Here is a 22,548-nt window from a genome sequence, read left to right as displayed (position 1 = left end):
ACAAATTTAGATAAATTATTAGTTAGTGTAGTTCAAATTAGATTAGATTAAAAAAACACTATTCCAAAACAATGGATATAATATACACTAAAAAGTTTAAAAATAAATGCGTATTTTTATACAATCTGATTAATAAATCTAATTCTAATAACGATTATTGTTATTGTTGGAGTTGGTATCAGCCAAGATAAGTTTGTAACTTAATGCATAGTTATAGGTGAGATGTGCTTGAGTCGCACGACTACGTTACTAGAATTAGATTTATTAATGAGATTGTATAGAAATACGCAATTATTTTTATACTTTTTAGTGTATATTATATCTATTTTTTTGGAATAGAGTTTTTGAAGTCTGTTGTTTTTTGTTAAAAAATTTTTAAAGACCTACTTAACAATGATTAGCAATATTCTATTTTATGTAATGTGAACGGCTTACGTGGACACTTACATACTAGTGCTATTTTAAAGCATATTTATATTATTTCACCACTAAAGGATTTAAGTTTTGGATTTAACCAAATTTTAAATTGGACAAGAAGCTGTCTTTGTATACAAATATATGTTGATATCCGCTTACACTACATATAACAAAAAGATACCCTGGAAAAGTTATCTAAGTCTAAAAGACAATTTTTTTAATTAAAATTAAATTTTATTTAATTCACGCAAGTTAACATTTAAATAACCAGTTTAACTAATTATTTTATGTATATAAAAAAATTATATTTAATTTTGAGTATTAGTTTTTCTCATTAAAGGTTACCTTAACTTACTAAATCTAAATCCCTTTAGAACGTAAAGGTGTAACAAATATAAACACAAGCCAATAAATAAACACAAGAACTTTCACCTTTATAATGTGAGTGTGATTTTTTATTAAAAACGTAAAAAACATCCGACTGGACAGATATTGATCGCAAAATAGGATGAGACGTAAAACTTATTGCAACCCTCTTTTTCGTCTGGGCTTAAAAAATACCTAACTGCTACTCCACTGATGTCACTATCCAAATCAGGTTCTAAATTCAAAATACGCAGCTGAAACAGCAATAGTGTTTACATTGCTGCCTATTCACCAATAATATTTTATAAAACTTGAGTAAACGCAGAAATGTATAGAAGGTTATTATGGTGTCATTTGTGGCATGTGCCATATTTCAGCTTTGATTTTGTATGATGTGCATTGTCTATTCAAATTCAAATATTTTTATTCAAAATAGGATGTGGTATATGCATAGAACGTCATTGTACCTATTACACAAACGAGAATAAGACTGTTGGCCACAGAATACATTTTTAATATACGGAACTTTTACGGAAATTCAGCTATCTCTAATGTTTGACGAGCAATGCTTCACATTCTAACCCCTCGTTTACACCACGGTATTATACACGTATTTGACAAGATTCATGCATATTACAAATATAAGTTGTATGCAATATTTGTATGAAACTTGTCTGATGAAATTGTTTGTCACCTGTTGTCTACATGTATATGATCTCATGTTTTATACTTGTAGGCTTCTAGCTAAACTTGATTAAGACTTGTCAGTGCAGAAGTTAATGAATTTGCCAACACAATTGACTACTGGTATAAACAAGAGAAAGTGAAAGTACTGCGGATCTTTGCTTCATGAGTGCAGTATACTTTCACATCATAAAAAAATAAGGAAATTAAAGAGAACCACGCAAGTACTGGTCGCGATCATTTTTGAGGAGACGACAGCAAGAAGGGGCCTATCCCTCCTTATTGAATGATATAAGAAAAAAAGACGGAAGTGGATTCAGAAATTATGTTAGAATGAGACCAGTAAATTTGGAGAATTTGCTTCAAAAGTTGCACCATACTTTTCTTAGCAGAATTCACAGTACCGAAATGCCATCACTCCAGCAGGGCAATTATTTTTTTATGGAAAAGGAAGACAAACGAGCGTACGCACGGATCACCTGGTGATACGTGAACACCGCCGCACACATTCTCTTGCAACACCAGAGGAATCACAGGAGCGTTGCCGGCCTTGAATGAAGGCATACGCGCTTTTTTTTGTTAGCTGTTTATTTGAGATTTCTAGTTACTGGTGACTCATAATGTCCTTTGTATCGGAAGCAAAATGTAGTGAATGCAAGATTGTATCAATTCGCAGTACAACTAAGTCAGTCAATGACATTTACCAGTGGGAGGCTAATTTGCGCAGGATGCCGACTAGGTTATGAGACCACAACGGCGCCTATTTCTTCTGTGAAGCAGTAATGTGTAAACATTACTGTGTTTCGCTCTGAAGGGCACCGTAGCTAGTGAAATTACTGGGCAAATGAGACTTAATATCTTTTGTCTCAAGATGATGAGCGCAATTGTTGTGCTGCTCAATTTCCATCAGCTGAACGTCATGCTCGTCTCGTCCCTTTTTTCATGAAAAGAATAATATGATTATTCATACAATGGACCGGGTGCAGGCTATTGCCGGGTTAACACTTGTCTTGTATAAACAAATTTGCAATAATCCTGTGTTAAATTTAATTACATGTTGAGATTTATAAAATCATTGACCAAAAGCCCACTTCTATTTGTGTGTTCCAGACAGTTGTCTATGTGCAAAAATACTTCGAAAAGTGTACTAGATAAAAGTATTTTATCTAGTTCCATGAGACTCAAGTATTCGAGTAATGTGGTGTAAGCAATAGCCATTTGAACGCGTGCAACGCAGAGTTGCTCGAATTGTCGGAGACCCAGTGCTCTGTAAACGGCTATATAACTTGGTGTTGCGTAGGGACGTCGGTGTATTGTTCGTTTTTCTACCGCATTTATCACAGGAAGTGTTCCGGAGAGCTGTTTGACTTGATTCCTGCCATTGAATTCCACCTTCGCACAGATTAGGATATCATCACCAAAATATATCCAGAACGCCACACATCCGTTTGGCATTCCTCCATTGTGCGATTTTCAAGGAACTTTTTTCCACGCGTGATAAAGCTGTAGAATGAGCTTGTGCATTTCCAGGATGATACGACATTCAAAAAAAGCGCGTACACGTCTACTTTTAAAGGACCGGCAACACTCGTGTGATTATTCTCTTCCATAAAAAAAATCAATGAGAAGATATAAAGTATGTCCAACAACTTGTTTATATTGTTTTGGTATATTATACCAAGTTTTAAATGAGTATAAGTAATGAATATGTTGTTTTTAATTAAGTACTTTACAATTTTATTGTTTTTTACTTTTAAAATGTAACCTTAAAACAGAACCTTAACATTGCAATATGATTATCATATGGTTCTCGTTTTTCGATTCGACTTTGACGTCATACTGCGCTTCAACCAATAGCATTTTTTTTATAGGACTTTTGTTAGGACCAGTAGTTTAACAAAAAAACCTATTTATAGTGTATGCGCTGGATCTAGGTGAAAATTTGAATTAGCCGGTGTAAGGAAAGACGAGAGGAGGACTTACCAGAGCAGCAGCGATTCTTCCACCACGTGCCGGGTCGCGAATTTCCCTCTTTAGTTTGTAGGCGTTTTCTTTGAGTGGCCACTCTTTCTTCCCGAATTCAATAATAATAAACAAGGGATCACAAGACACTTGATCACGAGATTACACGTAAGGAGACGAATTAATGAGTTATCACGGCGTTGACAAGTTCAATAAAAGTTCAATACTAATTAAGTAATTACTCCTCGTGGAACGCAACGATCAGCTGCGCTCGCGCTACTCTGTAAGTGGGAGGGAGAGGGTGCAGGTAGGAAAGAGAAGGAATTAGTGCAACTCTTTGTGCACCCAAAATATTTAATTTATTAATTAAACAATGCGGTAACTGTTTCACTATTTATAAAAACCCTTTAGGCATATTTGGCGTAAACAGATAGAATCAATAATAATAAAGATAAAAAAAATACTTGACCTAAATATAAGTTACATGCATACCCTTACATATATATTAGGCATACATTATGAGCATTTCTTTTAAATTACTGAATCTACCATATTATGTTCGGAAATTGAGCTCATGAGAAGAGCATACAAGAATTTCAGTGGCTAATTTTTTCAATCAAATAACAATGGCTGTAGTATACAAAACAAATTAATTTGTATGGTCCTGCATCCAATATATCAATCGTGTTTAAATAATATAAACTATTTCATAAAAAGTAATAAAGAATAAACTGTACAACTATACATTTTCATTGCATCAACCTTTAGAACTTGAATTCATGTTTCGTTTGTGTAAGGATGCTTCGTGATGATGATGATTGTTATTACTGTCATAATTAGTAATTTATTTATTTATTTTATTTTCTTCAGGAAACAAAAAGTACAACTTAATACACTTGAGAAATATAACTTAAAATATAAATCACTGACCAATAAAAGTTTCCACAATTAAATAGTATATAAAAAAATGCGAGCAAATTAATTACAATTTAAAAGAACTAATTTGTATTGAAAATAATAAATATTAATTAAATATATTGAATTGAAAATAATAAAATATCTACAGAAAATTATTGAGCATTCATTTTTAAGTTAAAAAAGAGATGCAATATTATTTAATACTAATGAGAATAAATTTAAACTAAGACATTTTCTTAATTTGTTCAATCAACTTCTGTAACGACCCTGAAAAGTAATCAATTGAACAGTATTCTTTGTTGAATACTAAACAAGAACGATGAATGAAGGCATTTTGTGCATAGTTAGTGCATGTAATATGTAAGTTAAATAAAGATTTAATTCGCGAAGATTGTCTTGGACATCGGAAATTAAGGCAATTTAAAAGAAGTCGAGAGTCAATAATATTATGAATTAATTTTAGCAGAAATGTTTGATCCTTTACCTTACGACGTTTTTCCACAGAGTTTAAGTTACAACAACGAACACATAGATCGATAGCGGAACACCTAAATTATAAATGCTTTAAGAATTTTATTTGAATTTTCTTTGTAATGAGGATTCCAAATAACTGAGCCGATTTCAAGTATAGAACGAAGAAATGCAATAAATAGAAGAATCAGGGTGATAATATGTTTTAAATCTTTACTAACTCTGAAAAAAAAACCAAGCATGCGATAAGCTTTTGCAGTCACACATCTATAGTGATGAATAAAGGTTAACGAGGACGAGGAGTCAAGGTGAACGCCAAATCTCTCACCTATAAAACATAATAATAAGATTTTCATTTAAAGTGTACTTGAATTTAATAGCTTTTTTTTTGCGAGAAAAAGAAGTTGTAAGAGATTATCATTGCAGTATTAACACAATTCATTCAAATCATCCTGTAGTAAGCTACAATCAGAAAGTTTACTTATTGTTTTATATATCTTCATATCATCAGCATAGAGAAGAATTGAAGAAAGTTTAAATACTGCATTAATATATAGATTAAATAAAAGGGGTCCAAGATGAGATCCTTGAGGAACGTAAGAAGTAACAGGTACGAACGTAGAGCAGTAACTTTAATTGTAACAGCCTGGCTTCGATCCCTGAGGTATAAAGTAAGCCAACGGTGGAGGTCGCCATGTGTATCGAGTTCATCAATTTTACGAATTAAGATTAGATGACAGGTTTTATCAAAAGCTTTTGAATAGTCGGTATACACAACATCCACCTGTAAGCCTTGATCCATTGCGGTATTTACCTGATGAACAAACTCACATAAGTTGGACTCCACAGATTTATTGCTAACGAAACCATGCTATTGAGGAATAATAATGGGTCGTAGAATAGGAAAAACACAATCTAAAAATATTTGAAATCATTTTTCAATATACTCGATTAGAAGAAAAACCCCGGTTAGGTTTATTGGAAAAAAATCTTTATATAGGCTAGATCTCCATTTTATCACTTTGAAAGTATATCCTAAAGAAGAACATATGCGAGTATAGTTTAAATCAAGAAGAAGAATAGGACGTTAAAACATTCTCTGAAAATATATTATATTTTAACGATTGATAAGGCTGTGTGGTCTATAACCTTGCCTGGCCTGGATGGACAAATCTAAAATAATAGACGAATTGATTTAAAAAAAGATCATTTTTATTATTATTGTTTGGCTTGATCCTTTTAGATTTCGCCAATGACGAGTGTATATTAATCAACTCTGCTATATATGGCTTCGTGAATAAACAAGGTCTTCAGAAATTTGTTACTGCTGAGATTATTCACCGCAAAGAACACTGGTGATGTATCTAAAACAAAAAAGGGAAACACAATATATACAAAGGGTTACTTGGTTAGTTAGCCATTGTGCAAGACAAAGCTATTGGACGATAGCTAGATGGGTCAGAGCTGGACTTGCCAGGTTTTAGAATGGGTATAATAATCTGTGTTCTCAATTCCTCTGGCGGGGTACCTGTTAAAAGTATATTGTTAAGAATGGATAAAAGTACCTGTTTTGCGGAGACGCTACTATTAGAGATGAAAGAATATGGAATCCCATCAATTCCTGGAAATGAGTCTCTAAGGCCCTTTAGTGCAATTGAGAGTCCTCCCAAGAAAAAGGTGATTCAAAATCATCAGGGGAATATAGAGGAAGAATGGGTGGGCAAAGTTCTTCCAAAGAAGGTAAAAAGGAGGGAGCTATTCTACAAGAGAATTGTTCAATCCAGTCCGACGGGTCGTTAGATGAAATGACAGGACTAGAAACAACAGAGTATCGATAGCATTTCATATTCTTCCAGACCTTAGAAGGGGGAGTAATAGGAGAGAGTTCCTTGCAGAAATGCGACCATCCAGATCTTTTCTTTTCTGACAAAAGTTTAGTGGTCTTGGCAGCAAGTCTCTGGTAAGAGATGTAATTCTCAAGACTCATAACCTTTGCGTAAGTGTCTTCAGCTTCTGAACGAATCTTACAGGCATCTGTGCATTTCGGATTGCACCAGGGAGGGGAAGAGATTTTCTTTTTAGAAAAATTCTTGAGAGAAATTGATTTATCCGCAGAGTCTAGAATAGCGTTTCTGAACAATACATAAGAGGAAAGGACATTGTCAGGTAATTGAAGGAATATTCAAGATTTCTTGATTTAAATAGAATCTGAATAGAGACCAATCAGCTTTGTAAATGTTGAATTTTAGGAGAGGAGGAAGAGTTGCAATAGGATTAGGATAAAGGGAGTCTGGAGTTAAGAGTAAGACAGTGAAATGATAACTACCATGAGTAGAAGAAAAGATGGACCAGGACAGCCTAGAAGCCAGAGAAGAAGAAGTTATTGAGAGATCAAGTGCAGTCTTTGGATTTTGGGATGGAGGGACTCTACGAGTAGGAGTCCCGTCTTTCAGAACACACAAATATAATTCATAACAAAGATCAAGGAAAGAAAATGAAATAGAGTCACAGTAATAACAGCCCCAAGAAATATGATGAATATTAAAGTCACCTAAAATAAGGATGGGTGAAGGAAGACTCATAATAATACATTTTAATTCAGAAAGGAGAGCAAGATTAGGGTAAGGAATGTAGATAGAAAGGAAAGAAATATTATTAGCTCTAATAGCAACGGCAAAAATGTCGTTACTGTGGGAAGAAATAGGAATTTAATTAAAAACGAGAAATATCAGCAAAAGATTTTCTCACTTGAGGGAATCTAACTGATGCTTCAGAATATGAAATATTCTCCTGAGACATAACTAATTTAATTGATTTCTGTCTTGAGTGTTCGGGGCATTTTGGGGCAGTGGCTTTATGATTTCCTGAGCACAAAAGGCAAATAGGGGTCAGAGAAGCACTTGTACAATCTATTCCGGCGTGTGGTTGAGCACAGGTGAAGCAACGTTCTTTTGAACGGCATTGCAAGAAATATGACCAAATCTGCAGCATTTGTTGCATTGGATGGTAGGTAGAAGTAGTAGTAGTAGTAGTCTGTACTGGTAATGAGGTGAATAAATAATACACTCTCTCTGGGAGCTTTTGCCCTATGAATGTTAGTACCACCGTTGGGGTTGGATACTGTTGTGATCCAAAAATGCATTCGCGGCATCAGCAGTTTTAAATTCAACAGACACTGGGTTTCGGCCTATGCGTTTAACACTATCCTTGACTACACCTTTAATCTCACTGTGGTGTAAGAAGTGTCCAAACTTAATTGGTCGAAGTATAGTGTTTGATGAAGGTTCACAGTCTTTACTCACGTGTACCAATAAAGGAGCAACATGCTGATTCGAATAACGTTTTCTATTTCCTTCATATACTGGCAAGGTATATATCGACTGTATGGATCCTATTGTTTGTTAAATAGAATTTTTATTTGTCAGTTGAAAAGAAGCGGGATCTACCTCACACTACCCATGGGGGATGGATGGTGGACTCCCTCAGGATCGGGGGGAGGGTCGCTACCAATCATATTTATACAAATGCAATACTTACAATAATTATACAGACAACACACTTATAAATAAACACTCAAATTACTAATTAGATAATCAACAGAAATTAAAATGCAGCAGACACACACGACAATTAATTAATAATTAGAAATTATTGCTATAAACAAATCAAACACTTGTTTCAAGCACTCACCCACCAAAAAAAAAAAGATCAATGTTTTGACTTCTGATTTGATGTTTTGATTTTTGAACATACTTGTGCTGTTGTGCTTCGATAGTTGTGTATGTGTAGGTAACTAGGGTTAGAATTTTGTTGGTACAGGAGTTTAAATTATAATTATTAATATTATTAATTATTTGTGAATGTTCAATCTAGAATAATATTTTGTGGTCACGTTGTGTTGGTACTTGTTATAGTGTAGTTTACAAAAATGAGGAAAAGTTCTTGTAATTCACTAAAATTTGACGACACCGTACATTGTACATTTTTTTCAAGCAATGCTTTGAATGAAAATGAGTGGAAAGAGCTAAGCAATTCAATAAATAACACTATAGCCTCACTATCTACAGATTATATTTGGAATAGAGACGAATTCAAAGTATACCTTCCTGTTTTTAGCAGCTGTACCAATGGTCAGTATTATATGCAGCTTTAGACATTAAACCTATACATTAATTTACTGCTACTATTTTATTTTAATTGATGACCCAGTTATGTATAAAAATACATGTTAAACTAAACTTTCTACTTTTATTACATGTCTTATCTCTCTAACAATAAACAGTCATGAATATATCAAGACACAGTAATACCACCGACAGATTTCTATTGATCACCCAAATCTTAATCAAAACTCATTTGTGTCTCTTTTACTTATGCTTTTACTTATTTTGAGGACAATAATAAGTCTAATAGTAAACTTCATAATACTAATTGAATGTAGTCTTTCTGCTTAACTATATCAAGGGATAGCACATTTTATGGCAATAGTAAGATGCACCTTTAAATAGATGGAAGAAAAGTTAATGTTATTTACTATAAGTATTTATTTAAAATATAAAATATGACAGGCTGGTAACCACCATAGATAAGATAAACATCTATCAATTTCTTTAAATCTTCATTATGTATCATAGTTTCGGCTAGATAAATAAATAAAAAAAAAACTAAACAACATATAAGGCTGCAGTTTGTATTAATTTTGGTAACTAAGAATGTAATGTTTACTGATTAATGATCACATTTATTTTGGGGGTGAAGCTACATGGTGTGTATTACTAAGTCAATTAAAGGAATTTCAATGTTTTAAGGTATTTGTTATTAAATTGAGTTGCATTCAATGGTGTCCACACTGTATTTGATGGTCAATTAATTTGTATGTATTTGTTTTTTTAATGAAATATAGTAAACAGACAAGCAATACACTCTCCTAATGGTAAATGATACACCCTTCTCACAATGAAGTTCCACTCAGGATTTTATTGAACCCAAAGTTTTGGAGTAACTTTGTGACATAAGATGTGTCCAGCCCAGTAATTTTACTAGCTACCTATAAGCAAGTTTCAAACTTAAACACATATACTGCATCATGTAATAATATGGCCCCATGGTGGGAGTCACCTAGGACCTAGTTGTTATCCTGTTTCTAATAAAACTCTAACTGGTAAAATTAACCTGTCCGTTCCGGGAAACTCAGATCGCGCAGTATGCCTCAAATTGGTATGATTTTGGTGTGCACATAGCATTCTGTCAATGTGTATTAATAGATTGCTCATAATTACTATGATTTTTAGTGAATGTATCTGAATGCTATTGAAACATAAAATAAACCATCTTATAAACAAAATAAGAGTCAGAGGTTGGTTAGGGAATAGTGTGTCATACAGCACTCTCAGTTTTATTGTATCTGAAAAATCAAGTGCCCTGGGGCGCTGCCAATTTTGGAAGGTTAATGTGTAAACCTTGGTGGTCACTCTGAGACATGAGATGTGTCCTATTAGCCCAGTAATTTCTCTAGCTATAGCAAGTTTCAAACTCAAACACATATACTGCTGCATGTAATATTATGGCCTGTGGGATCAACTATGGCTCCATCTAGTTGTCACCCTGTTTCTAAGAAACCTCCCACAGATAAAATTAATGTGTATGGTATATTTTTGATAAAAATTAATCTATTATTATTCTAATTTACAGAAACTCCAATGCATTTACTAAGTATAACATGTTTTGGTGATAATATAGAAGATGAATGGTTTATAATTTATCTTGTGCTACAGATATCTAAAATGCATGAGGATTTACTCATCCATGTTGAAGATAATGATGGATATTTTTTATTGATTGAAGCTGCAAATCACCTACCAAGCTGGTTAAATCCTGAAAGTGCTGAGAATCGGGTGAGTTTAATAATTTCTATGCCAAGTAGGTCACTTGATGGTAAATGAGTACTCTTACAATGTTTTGCAGCTTAACTCTAGCCTAGCCTAGTTACTCATGTTTTAGCAATCATAATTGAGAGCAGAAGTAGTTTGGTACACATAATCTCTAGATTGCTTTGAAATAAGTAATTCAGCTTACTTTCTATATCAATTTCTGCTGTTTGCAGTTGTGTAGTAGAAATCAAGTGTGTCCATATTATATATAACTTAATTATGATGATTAAATCATATATAATTGATGACTGCATGGATGGATGGTTTGTACTGATGTTATTTATAGATTATATACAGTAAAAGCTCTTTATTTTCGGGGTATATGTTCCTTAATTAATATGCTGTGAATACAGAAACCGTGTATATGGAATGGTAAATTATATGGGAGATGTTCCTAGGTGGCAAAATAAAAAATACAATATCAATTTTATTCAAGTTTTTGACCATATTAATTAATTATTATCATCAGAGTTCAGGCCAAGGTAATGGTTTAAAGAATTTTATAATTTTTTTCTAGCTTGGCTGTTTTTAAAGCTCCTTCAATTTGTTGTAATAAGGTGTATTTTTATTATTTACTAGCTGACCCGACAGACGTTGTTCTGTATATAATAACTAGAATAATGTTTTTTTTTTATGAATTTGTCAATAATATTTCATAACATCAAGAATTATTTCGTAAAATATGCACCCTGTTGTTGTTATGAAATTGTTTCAAACGTACGATTTATCAATCTACATATAGTTGGTTGTCAAATGTCAAAGATTATGGTTGCGAAATTTAATTTGTGACAAAACTTAAGATTTATCAATCTACATAAAAATAATGTTATCGATAGTTAACAACTTTAATGTACCAACTATAGTTAGTTAAAATTAAGTTTAAATTTATTTTTTACCTCCTGAGAAAGTTAGAAACAAATGTAAAAATTCTAATTAGTTATTCATTTGAAACTATTCTTTCAATTTGATTTCTGAACGACGGAGGACACTTCAAAGGAAAAACAAAATTATTGTTTTTATTTGATTAAGAGCATTTTCATATTTATTCCTTTTAAACGTTCCCTGGACTTTCACAAACAATTCAAGACCAAAATTAGCCAAATCGGTCCAGCCGTTCTCGAGTTTTAGCGAGACTAACGAACAGCAATTATTTTTTTTTATATACATATATAGATTATTCCATTTCACGACGCGTTTACAAAGGATTTTGGCTTGGATAACAATTGGAATCCTCAAAATCATGAGAACACGAATAAGGAGCTTTTACTGTAATGCATTTAGTAAGATACTGGCATATCAGCCAGGGAATCATTAAAGCAACATTTTACGTAAATAAATATGTAATAATATATTATGTTGAGTCACAATACACTGTAATGTTCTATTGTAAGCACATATTATATATAAATATATAATATTTAAAATATTATGAACCTACTAGCTAATGATTGCTATACAATTGAAAAGAATGACTTAAAATTTGATAACAAAATTTTATGAACTTTGCCGTACTCGAACCCGCGATGTCTCGCGTTCCAGCGCTCTTACCAACTGAGCCAACCGTTCGAGTGACGTATCGTTGATAAAATCTTGTATGCTTTGGTCAACTCTCGCACGGAACGCGAGAGGTCGCGGGTTCGGGACCCGCATCGTTCATAAAATTTTGTTTTCAAATTTAATTTGTGTAATTAATCCCAGAAGTGAGGGTTATTACTTTAGAAAACATAACAAAATAAGTTCATAGTGTTATAACTTGTATCATGGAACTCTTTGTTGTGACTCCCAACTGTCATTATCATAACTTTCAAAAACCAATGGAAGACCAGCAATGGTTTTCAAACCAGCAACATGCTGAGTTGGGACCATTTTTTTTAATCGTATATAATAGAAATGTTTAAGTCTTTTTGTTTTTTGCTTGTTTATCAATCTTAAGTTTATATTTATTTTTTATGTTATGTCTTTGTACAAAACTACTTACTTATATTATGTTTCAAAATAAAACTTTTTCTTTCTTTCTTTTCTTTCAAAAAATTAAAATATTTTTAAACTCATGACAAACACCTTCATAAAATGATGAATTTTTAATTTCCAGGTATTTATTTATCAAAATAATGTTCATATTATTCCACCTGATGTCAGCGACTTGGAGAAACAATTAAGCATAAGTGATGCCATACAATTCATATTTCGTAATCCTGAAACTACTAAAGCTGATATATTAATACAAGACTCAATTTGGAATAGAGTTAAAGAATACCCTGAAAAAATTCATAATAATTTGCATAAAGCTATTGTAAGAGTACCTGTAGATTTAGCAGCTATTCTAACATTGAAACCCTATTTAATATCACCAATAGTGAATGCATATTGCAATCATGATATTTTAGAAGAAAAGCTCTTTCGTAATGTGCCATTTAATGATTGTGTTCAAGTTCAGATAATATTTACGAAATATTTATATGCAATGCTTTTGAATTCAAAACCAGTTAAGAGTTTCAAATTATTTAAAAGCATTGATACAAACGATAAGAAAAATCAATTAGGATTAAAATTAACATGTGGGTTTAAAATAATTGAGAATCAGTCAACTAAAGACATATTTTCATCATCAGAATATTTAAAGTTTTTAAGTAGCCTTACTAAGAATGGGTATTTCAAAGATAACATTGAAGGTTCTAAGGACTATATGCAATTATTGGAAAAAGCTAAATCCTATTTTAGTAACATAGAGTGTCCAATAAATACCCAAGTTTGTCATGAAATAAGTGATTTAAAGTTGCTTGATGTGTTTGTTGATACAAAAAATAAAGTAATAAGCAACAGTAACTTAGATATGAGTGAAGATGATGATGATTGGTTAGATGTAAGCCCAGAACAAATCAATAACATCCTTAATACTAGATACGGCGAATCAGATAATATGGATGAAAGTAAATTAAAACCATCAAATCAGATTACATCAACACTAGCTGACTTTCTTAAAACAACTTCTGATTTTGAGGGAATTGAAAGACCAGTTGAAGATTTAGATGATGAAAATGATAAAATAGAATTTGATACTGAAGAATTTGCAGATTGTATAAATAGGTTTTTAAATATAGTAACATCAGATACAAAAGTTGATAGTGATTTTAGTGATGACTTCAGTGATGAAGATATTAGTCAAGATATTGATGACGAAGTTCTTTCAAGATTAAAAACGAACCTAAAAAGTGATAATGATTCAATAGTAGAGAATTTCGTTGATAGTATGAAGGAGGAGGGTATAACTGGGCCAACGAGCAATGTATTGAAAACAATCGGAATTAATAAAATGGATTTATTAGACTCTGACGATGATGAATAAAACTTTATCACTTACAACTAAGTGTCTTGTTTACAAATCAAAAACCCACATAATATTAAGAACAAAAATCCAGAACTCCCAAGTACCCTTTCCGATTTGATGAAAAATTTTCTGAAAAAAAAAAACTATAAGTGTGCATGCATTCCTCCAGCAACAACCAATGTTTCTCCAGTCATATATGCAGCATCATCTGATACTAGAAAAGCTACGGCCCCAGCGATTTCATCTGTTTTCCCAAACCTTTTCAAAGGCACATTAGACAAAGACTTCTCTTTTCCTATGTCTGAAGATGTTATCTGAAATGCAAATATGTTTGTTTTAGCATGATTTTGCAAAGGCAACTTTGGTTTTATCTGCAGTCTACGAGGTCAAGAAGTAGAGACACCGATATATCTAGAGAAATAAAAAGACTTAGGGATTTTTCTATGACTTATTATTTCTATAAATATATCAAGAAAAGTTGGAAAGATTTAATGGAAATGGCGAAGTACGCTCTTAAATATTATTTGAGAGGGTCATATTTTACGCATTTTATCACCTCACTTTGTGACTTACCGCTGAAGCAAATTTAGTTGCGACAATTCCAGGCGCTACACAATTAACTCTGATATTTTCGTGGGCTACTTCATTTGCTATTGCGTTAGTGAGACCAAGCAGGGTTGTTTTGCTGATGCTGTATGGTCCCAGGGGCTGAAAGATTAGATAAAAAGGTGCTTTTAATTGTAATATTCTTTTTTGAAGTGTTTAGTAAATATACCCCTATTCACAAGGGTTACAATGAAAATAAAGCAATACATGTTTCGGCATAAATTTATCAATCTCGTAAATGTACAATAAACAATACGCGTATGGTATTACCACAGGTAACTTCAGAAAACGCGATTGATGCCAGACGTGTGTAACTTTCTGGGGATAACAGTGAATGTTGAATTTTGTATTTGAACAGAATTCCGTTGAGTTTTTCAGCTTACATTGTAATAGTTTTTTATGATTATTTAATACCAGTGACAAGTACCTATGCGTTAAGATAATATAATATTATACACATTACATATTTGGATAACCTAGTTGTACTTGGTGTGAACGGACTGTGGACAGAACGGAAGTCGGCCTAACGTGTTTTCCCAAAGATGAGGCCTAGCGAGATCGATATTATTATCCCAAAATCCCTGTGGAGTAAATATTATTCAAATAATTAATAGAACCGACCACGATATGCGCATTATAAGTGTTATGTACCTATGTATATTTATGTTCATTTTGTCTTACCTCCATTGGTTGATAAGCGGCTATAGATGAAATGAAAACAATATTACCGCCGCCTCTTCTTAACAACTCTGGATAAGCCTCTTTAGCGAGTAACCATGAACATTTCACGTTGATTTCAAATATTTTATCCCAAACTTTTTCATCAGTCTGAAATTCATCGAATTTTCTTTAAAAAAAAGGCGCAAAAATCAAATATGATTATAGGTAAATTTCTCGCAATCAATGGGCTCAGTTTCGGTTCCCACCGGTTCGCCCAAATTGTTTTTGTTCGCCATACCTATTTGCAATTTTGTACTTGTAACATAGTAGGTATCTAGGTATGTTAATTTTTCCCTTGTCTAAGTACTTAAAACAAATTTTCAAAGTAATATTATGTCTTAGGCATATGCCATTTGGGTGGCCATCATGATGATATATTTGATTTTTTATATAAGCCACACAGTTACAGGTTCGTGTCGGTATAAAGATAACATAAACATTATCACGATTAACTATTTTATCTTTTATCTATAATGTGTGTGTTAAATGATGTTTCCTCACCTCCAATACAGGTGATACCGCAGGATTCACAGCGGCGTTAGACACAAGTATGTCGACGCCACCAAATTTACTTCGGGCCTGAAAATATCCTTTAAGGTTAATATTTATTTCACGCATAGGTCATATTACTATGACGGCTTTCAGTTAATTTAAATTATACGCAGAATGTTCTGGCATATGACAAACGAGCATACTTCGTCCGTGCTCTTCAGAGGAATCACAGGAGTGATGCCGGTCTTTATGGTGGGCATAGTCCTAAGGCGTAAAATACCGCGAGATGACCCCTTCAACTTACACACAGCACCCTTAATGTGAGACTTGTAGGTGGAATATCTCATGTGCTTGTACAACATCGGTACCCATAACATTCAAACGACAGTACAAGTGATTTTACAACTGTAACTAAAAAGAACGTAGTTCTAAACTATTGAATATGATAATTAGGCAAACACTCTCCGACAAGCATGTTACTTTGCAACACAATAGCACAGTATCATGGGGGACATAATAGGTACAAGACCTGACGGTTGGGTTTACTCAAGATCTATATAGGTATACGTATTAAGATGAAATGTTTGGATTCTTTTTTAATGCACAAACATGTAAGTTTTTTATAAATTGATAAATTAAATTCTTTTTTCATGTTACAAGCATCAGAATAATGGCGAACGACAAAATCCAGTATAAAACGGCTAAAGATATAATTTATTGTGCTATTTGTTTTATTTAAGTATAAATAAAAAATAATTCTATTAACATAATACCTACTTAAAATAATTATAAAGTACTAGCTGACACGACAGACGTTGTTCTGTACATAATAAATAAAATACTGTTTTTTTATGAATTTGTTTCATAACATCAAGAATTATTTCGTAAAATATGCTCCCTGTTGTTAAAATGAAATTGTTTCACAGCAGAACTATCAAACCATGCGTCAATAAATTCTCTCATAGAAAATATGTCCATACAAAACAAATATAAGGAATAAAAATAATTATGGCTCCCAAATCGAAATAAAACCTAGTCCGTCTCCTAAGTTGGACTAAACTGCACTCCATGAAGTAATTCCCATTAAAATCCGTTCATCAGCTTAGGAGTTCATTGGAAACAAACATCAGGACACTGGATCTATTTATATTAAGATGGCCGAACATGGATGGAGTATAATATGGACGAATTTCCACTTATGGGCGACCTCTAGTTATAGTTAATGGTAACCCTTTGTGAGTATTTATAATAATAATACTTACAACTTCGAATAATTTTTTTCTGTGGTCCGCATTGCCAACATGACAAACAACACCTTCAACTTGAATACCGTCGTTGCGTAAAGTTTCTGTCGCTTTCTTAACGTTGTCTTCCTTTCTGCTGCTAATTACAACTGACGCACCTTCGTTGCCAAGACGTTTTGCAATCGCATATCCAATCCTAAATGCAAGTAATCTGCTAAGTTCATATGGCTAATGACATTATAGTTTTAAGGGATCAGGCTGCTCAGAACTACCTTGAACTGTTTGAGAAAGAAGAAGCAACAAAATTTCGACTCGCACTTGGCTGTTTTAGGACATCAATGCCGTTTATATCCACAGAATATACTATATTTAAGGAATCTTCTTCATATTGCATGTATTCTCATCATGTGGAAAATACTCAAATTACATTTATATTGTAACTATAGGATAAATAAATTCTGACTTTTTAAATATCGTTATGCCAGGAGTGCATTTCAGCCTCAATCTGTGAAAGATTTCAGTGCTCCAATTTTTAATCAATTGGCTGGAACACGGAACACCAATCCAGCGAGACCGACCTACGCTCGTTGATGGCTAACATAAAAAGTATACCTATATATGGTATCTAAAGTCCAAACTCTGCGATTTTACCTAACTAGCTACTTAGTTACGTCAAACTAAATTTGCATAAACAATCTGGTTAGCTCCAATAAAAGCGATAATTGCCTTTAATCACATTGGGTGACTGACTGACGGCTGACTATCCAAGTTCCAACCCCGTGTGTTTATAAATATCCGTAAAAGTATATACGTACCTATTTTATTTCTTTTTAGTATTTTAAAGTAAAAAAAGGCCTTTGTAATATGTAAATTAACTATTACAGATGGCAGTCGGTAACTAGGTACTTAAGCCTACCCACTTAGGTTTTCTCATAACTTCTATCTAGTTACGATAGTATTTTCTATCACACAAAAATACCTAACATACTAAAATAATCATTTGGCATAATTTCGTACCATATTAAATAATAGACTTACAACGTACGTTATCATGCATAGGCAAAGCTGGTGATAAAACAATATCATCAGAATTATTAATATAAGTAATAACTATTCTTTACAACTTGTAATGTAATTATTATAAGTTTTAGTACTTCACCTACCTACTACAACAATCAACCTTACAAGGTAACGGTCAAAGGTTAAAATATTACCAGTACTTCTTATACCGTTGCACTTACCCATCTGTTGAGGCTGTAACAATTGCTACTTTTCCCTTCAATCTAGAACTGTGAAAGTTTTTAGCGTTCACTCTGTTCAACAGAATTTGAGGCATTTTAGTCTGCAGTGCCATTTTACAAGAATTCATATTCACTTACGCGTGCTTTGCACCACAGTTCTATACAAACTAAAACGATATTAATATAAGACGATAAAAATACCACCTAAGTTTACTGTTACTATACTATTGGTATCAAGATTGATACCGCGACTCGCTACCGCTAGATAAGGTGGTGTTTGTAATTGTAACTAAAATGAACATAATATTGTGAAGTTAAATCCATGTTTTATTGAATGCAATAGGCAGCACAATTATTTAAAACATATTCAGCGTGATTTTTCTATCTACTGAATCTTGTTTAGGATACCTAAGTAAATGTATTTTGTTATAATATTTAATTCATAATTCTAAACGATTAGCGAAGTAATTATGTAGGTTAGTGTTGTACCTATAGCTTGTATAGGTAACAAACAACTTGAAAGTTGGTCAGGGTGGTCGTTTTGCGCTTGTAGAGTGGAGACATAATCCACCTAAGTATTATAACAGTTCCCACGGTTGATCAATCTATAAAACATTATTTTTAGATTTTAGGTCCGAATAGTGCTTAGTCTTCATAACTGGGCATAAAAGAGACAAACTACACTTGATCACGGATTAAGTTTTAAGACGCCATGTGTCTTTTTAACAGGTTTTATGGACATAACTCTAACTGCAGCTGCATGCTATTATTGGCCTAGCCAGTCTACTGCAAGCGAAAGTTTCTGAGAAAATAGCGTTTGTAATTTGTATAGACGTGCATAATGCTTTGCCGCCATGTTGTCGTTACTCAGCTGTCAGTTGTCACCGTCCACTAGTTACGTGTCAGACAGCTTTCAAGGGCAAGTTGTAGTTCTATTTATTACGAGCATTGGTAACAAGACCATCAGCTCAAACCAAAATACAATTGAAGAATATTTAAATCATTTTTAAAGAAAAACCCCCGTTAGGTTTATGAGCTACAAAAATCTTAATGTAGGTTAGACCTCCATTTTTTTTATACTTCAAAATTCTTTCAACATCAACTTATAAATTCATATTATGTCAAAAAAAAATTCAGCGAAATAAATATAATACGACCAATCGAGCCGAAGTTCCCCAAGCTTTTTTCAATTTATTATTTAATACTCAGTTATGGCAATTGACATACTAAGGAAATACGCAAAGAGGATGTAAATACTGCGTATAAGCGGCACTGCCTCAGTAAAAATTTAAATTTAATTTAATATAAAGCGTACAAAGTTTGAAATAGTAGTAATAATGTATTTTATGATATAAAACCTAATAATGTATTTTATCTGAAAATAATAGTATTCATCTATATTTTTGTATCTATTTATTTACCTACATTTATCTTAACCATATCTTATCTCGTGCTGTAAGTACATTTTTGTAACGTGATTCATTTTAATCGTCCTTAAAATAAATAAAAACACTCACGTACTATAGTCTATTTATCGTTACTTATCAAAAATAGTAAACAAAGACTACCTTGAATGAATTTAAGTATTCTCGGACAATCACACATTTTAGATTTGTCTTCATCATTTATAACTATTTCAGGAACACGCACGCAATGAATAACACTAAAGCTATTAATTAATGTTTTACTTATATGCATTATTTTTGCTAAAATTGAAAAAATGACAGAGCATATTTTCACAGATAACATATCAACATAAGATTTTGACGTTTGGCTATAGAAATGGTACGTTTAGAATGAATTATCGAGAATGGAAACTGAATTTTTATTTTGTTTGGGGCTTGGCACCGACTTCAAATCTATCAATTGGTACCGCATACAAATAATAGTATGACTTAGCGAAGATTTAAAACATCGCTAATATACGCTTGTTAATAAATGGTATTCATAATCGCATCATATTAGAGCTAAAACGCTCATTATCTCTTCGATAAAGCTGACGTGACTTATAGTAGCTAGTACCTACCCTTCTATAAACCTATTATAAGCACTCGAACGCAAAAAAACATGGCCGACATCGATCAGCTGTTCGATAAATAATGTGATAGCTTCAAATGTTGGATAACCGTCATACAGTCCGTTCACAGTTATTTTAACTCTGACAGAAGTGATTATATGTTTTCTTTATGTTGGTGTTCCTGTCGAGTCGTTATGTGAAGTTCCTAGCGTTTTTCTTTCATATTTGTGATATTTCATCTGTTAGCATGCCGAAAATAATTCAAAGTAGCGGAAGAAATATTATACTATCGGTACATAATTTCTGTCACGTCAACTTTGATTTTCTCTCACCATAAATGTTAGACTGCTTTTTGTTGTTCTTCCGAGTACAGTAACTATCTTGTGATGTTTTTTGTATATTTTATTTTTATAGTAATATAATCAATCTTTTGCTTCAATTAGATATACAAGTTCTATGTCCTTTATATTTGTCTTTTTAATATATGATTTAATAATTTAATAATCATTGTCAATTAGTATAAGTCGCCTTGAGTGGTTTTAATTTGAATAAATAAATAATATAAATGCCAAGCTGACCTCTATTTTTTTAGTTAGAACTACAATTTTCGTTTGGTAGCATTTGATACGATTAGGTAAAAATGTAAATAGGAACATTATTGGTAAGAAATATCTGTCTACATATTATATCTTCTTCTTCGTCGTTACACTCTTGACAGAGCGATCGTGATCATCACGAAGTGGAATCTTTTGGGGCAGATGTGATGCGCCCCACGAGACTTCGCCACTTTTCCCTGCTGGCCGACAGTCTTGTGCACTCATTCAATAGACCTATTATATACACAGCTATTTTTAATTTAAAATAAAATAGGCTTTATATAATAAAACATTTTCCTGTTTCAGGAATATCTGAAAAAACCGTAAGCACCATAACTATAGAAGGCGAAGTTGCTTTATCCACTTTTCAATAAATTTCTACGCCTAGAAAAAAACGCATCCAAGAAATAAATTTATTTTGGATGATTTTGATCTATGTGCCGTTCGAAATAAAATTCTTGAAATGTAATACCGTCAGAAAGGAGGTACTGAGTTTGGAAAAACTCTAACCGCAGAGTTAAAAATTTATATAAATTGTCGTCGTACTACATTATGGAAAATTATACCTACCTACGAAAAAATGCTGTGCGAAACTCTATTTCACTATTTCTTGTGAGAAAGTGAAATATCGTGAAAAACGTTTGATAGCTATGAATGACAGGTAGCCTAAAACGCAAATAGATTACTTTATTTCCGATTAAGATAATCATCCGGATAAATATATTGTGGTTATTACTGTGTAACTAATACAATAACAAATGACAGCTTATAATTAATACACTAAACATGCTTTTTTAAGATATAAAGTACTCATAAATGGGTTGGTAATTCTTTGTTACTAGTTTAATACTTTTGATAAGCTTACACATATTTTTTGAGTTTTTTTCATATTGTAATTATTATCATTTCGTATCTTACTGAACAGTTTATTAAATTGGAACTTCGCTCCTGACGGAAATCTCCCGATAACTTAATTGTTTTTTTATTTTAAAATAATATTATTAGATATATAAAGGTATAGTCTTACATTAAGTAACAAAGCAAACGGAAATTAATATAGTAAGATAGGTATAAATAATATTATAATATAGGTATAATAATATTATGAGATAGGTATATTTTTTATCATCGGAATCCGAATAATAAAACTATTAAAATAACTTGTCGTATTATTTCTACTCTTCTACCCGATACTATTCATTCACTGCATAAAAACCATTAAGTTCAATTGTTCATGCGTACGATGATTCCCATCTGTACGAATTATCTCTCGGTACGAGCTGGTTATTAGGAAGTTAGGAAAAACAGACTATAATAATAAATATATCACACTGAAATAATTATTATTGAAAATTAACCGTTGAATAACAAAAATTTAAATTTGGTTAGCAAATTTCTGTAATGACTCCGAATATAAATTTAAATGCGTTCAACCGTCCCAATAACAAAATATCTTATTACAAACTTTACGTTCAAATCATTACATTGTAAGAAAAAAAATATCATCAGTACCGTAAAATTTAACTTGTTGTTTGAGGGAGTAATAGAAACTAAAT

General features: G+C 32.4%; 2 protein-coding genes across 3 annotated transcripts; one reads left to right on the top strand and one right to left on the bottom strand.

The window, feature by feature from the left end:
- Window positions 1–8,569: 8,569 nt before the first annotated feature.
- On the top strand, window positions 8,570–14,516 carry LOC126965012 (protein ecdysoneless homolog). Of its 2 annotated transcripts, none has more exons than XM_050808421.1 (3): window positions 8,570–8,948; window positions 10,510–10,712; window positions 12,841–14,516. In XM_050808421.1, the coding sequence occupies exons 1-3, from the start codon at window positions 8,747–8,749 to the stop codon at window positions 14,092–14,094; spliced, it is 1,659 nt and encodes a 552-aa protein (XP_050664378.1). In that variant the 5' UTR covers window positions 8,570–8,746; the 3' UTR covers window positions 14,095–14,516. The 2 variants fall into 2 exon arrangements, with proteins under 2 accessions (XP_050664378.1, XP_050664379.1); XM_050808422.1 differs by having other exon boundaries at window positions 8,802–8,948; window positions 10,593–10,712.
- On the bottom strand, window positions 14,053–19,141 carry LOC126965091 (dehydrogenase/reductase SDR family member 4). Its single transcript, XM_050808554.1, has 7 exons — window positions 19,125–19,141; window positions 18,380–18,537; window positions 17,157–17,334; window positions 15,904–15,981; window positions 15,364–15,510; window positions 14,650–14,784; window positions 14,053–14,390 (listed from the first exon to the last, which is right to left on the bottom strand). The coding sequence occupies exons 2-7, from the start codon at window positions 18,505–18,507 to the stop codon at window positions 14,220–14,222; spliced, it is 837 nt and encodes a 278-aa protein (XP_050664511.1). The 5' UTR covers window positions 18,508–18,537; window positions 19,125–19,141; the 3' UTR covers window positions 14,053–14,219.
- Between the last annotated feature and the right edge of the window lie 3,407 nt (window positions 19,142–22,548).

This window comes from Leptidea sinapis, chromosome 6, assembly GCF_905404315.1.
Source record: "Leptidea sinapis chromosome 6, ilLepSina1.1, whole genome shotgun sequence".
NCBI lineage: Eukaryota > Metazoa > Arthropoda > Insecta > Lepidoptera > Pieridae > Leptidea > Leptidea sinapis.
The sequence above is the reverse complement of the archived record's forward strand: the minus strand, read 5'-3'. Positions and strand labels throughout refer to the sequence as shown.

Coding starts and splice junctions, on each gene's coding strand:
- LOC126965012 (XM_050808421.1), top strand. CDS start 8,747: ATGAGGAAAAGTTCTTGTAATTCACTAAAATTTGACGACACCGTACAT. Junction 8,949..10,509: donor TTTTAGCAGCTGTACCAATG/GTCAGTATTATA, acceptor TCTAATTTACAG/AAACTCCAATGCATTTACTA. Junction 10,713..12,840: donor CTGAAAGTGCTGAGAATCGG/GTGAGTTTAATA, acceptor TTTAATTTCCAG/GTATTTATTTATCAAAATAA.
- LOC126965091 (XM_050808554.1), bottom strand. CDS start 18,507: ATGAATTCTTGTAAAATGGCACTGCAGACTAAAATGCCTCAAATTCTG. Junction 14,785..15,363: donor CCGCTTATCAACCAATGGAG/GTAAGACAAAAT, acceptor CTAATCTTTCAG/CCCCTGGGACCATACAGCAT. Junction 14,391..14,649: donor CAACTAAATTTGCTTCAGCG/GTAAGTCACAAA, acceptor TTTGCATTTCAG/ATAACATCTTCAGACATAGG.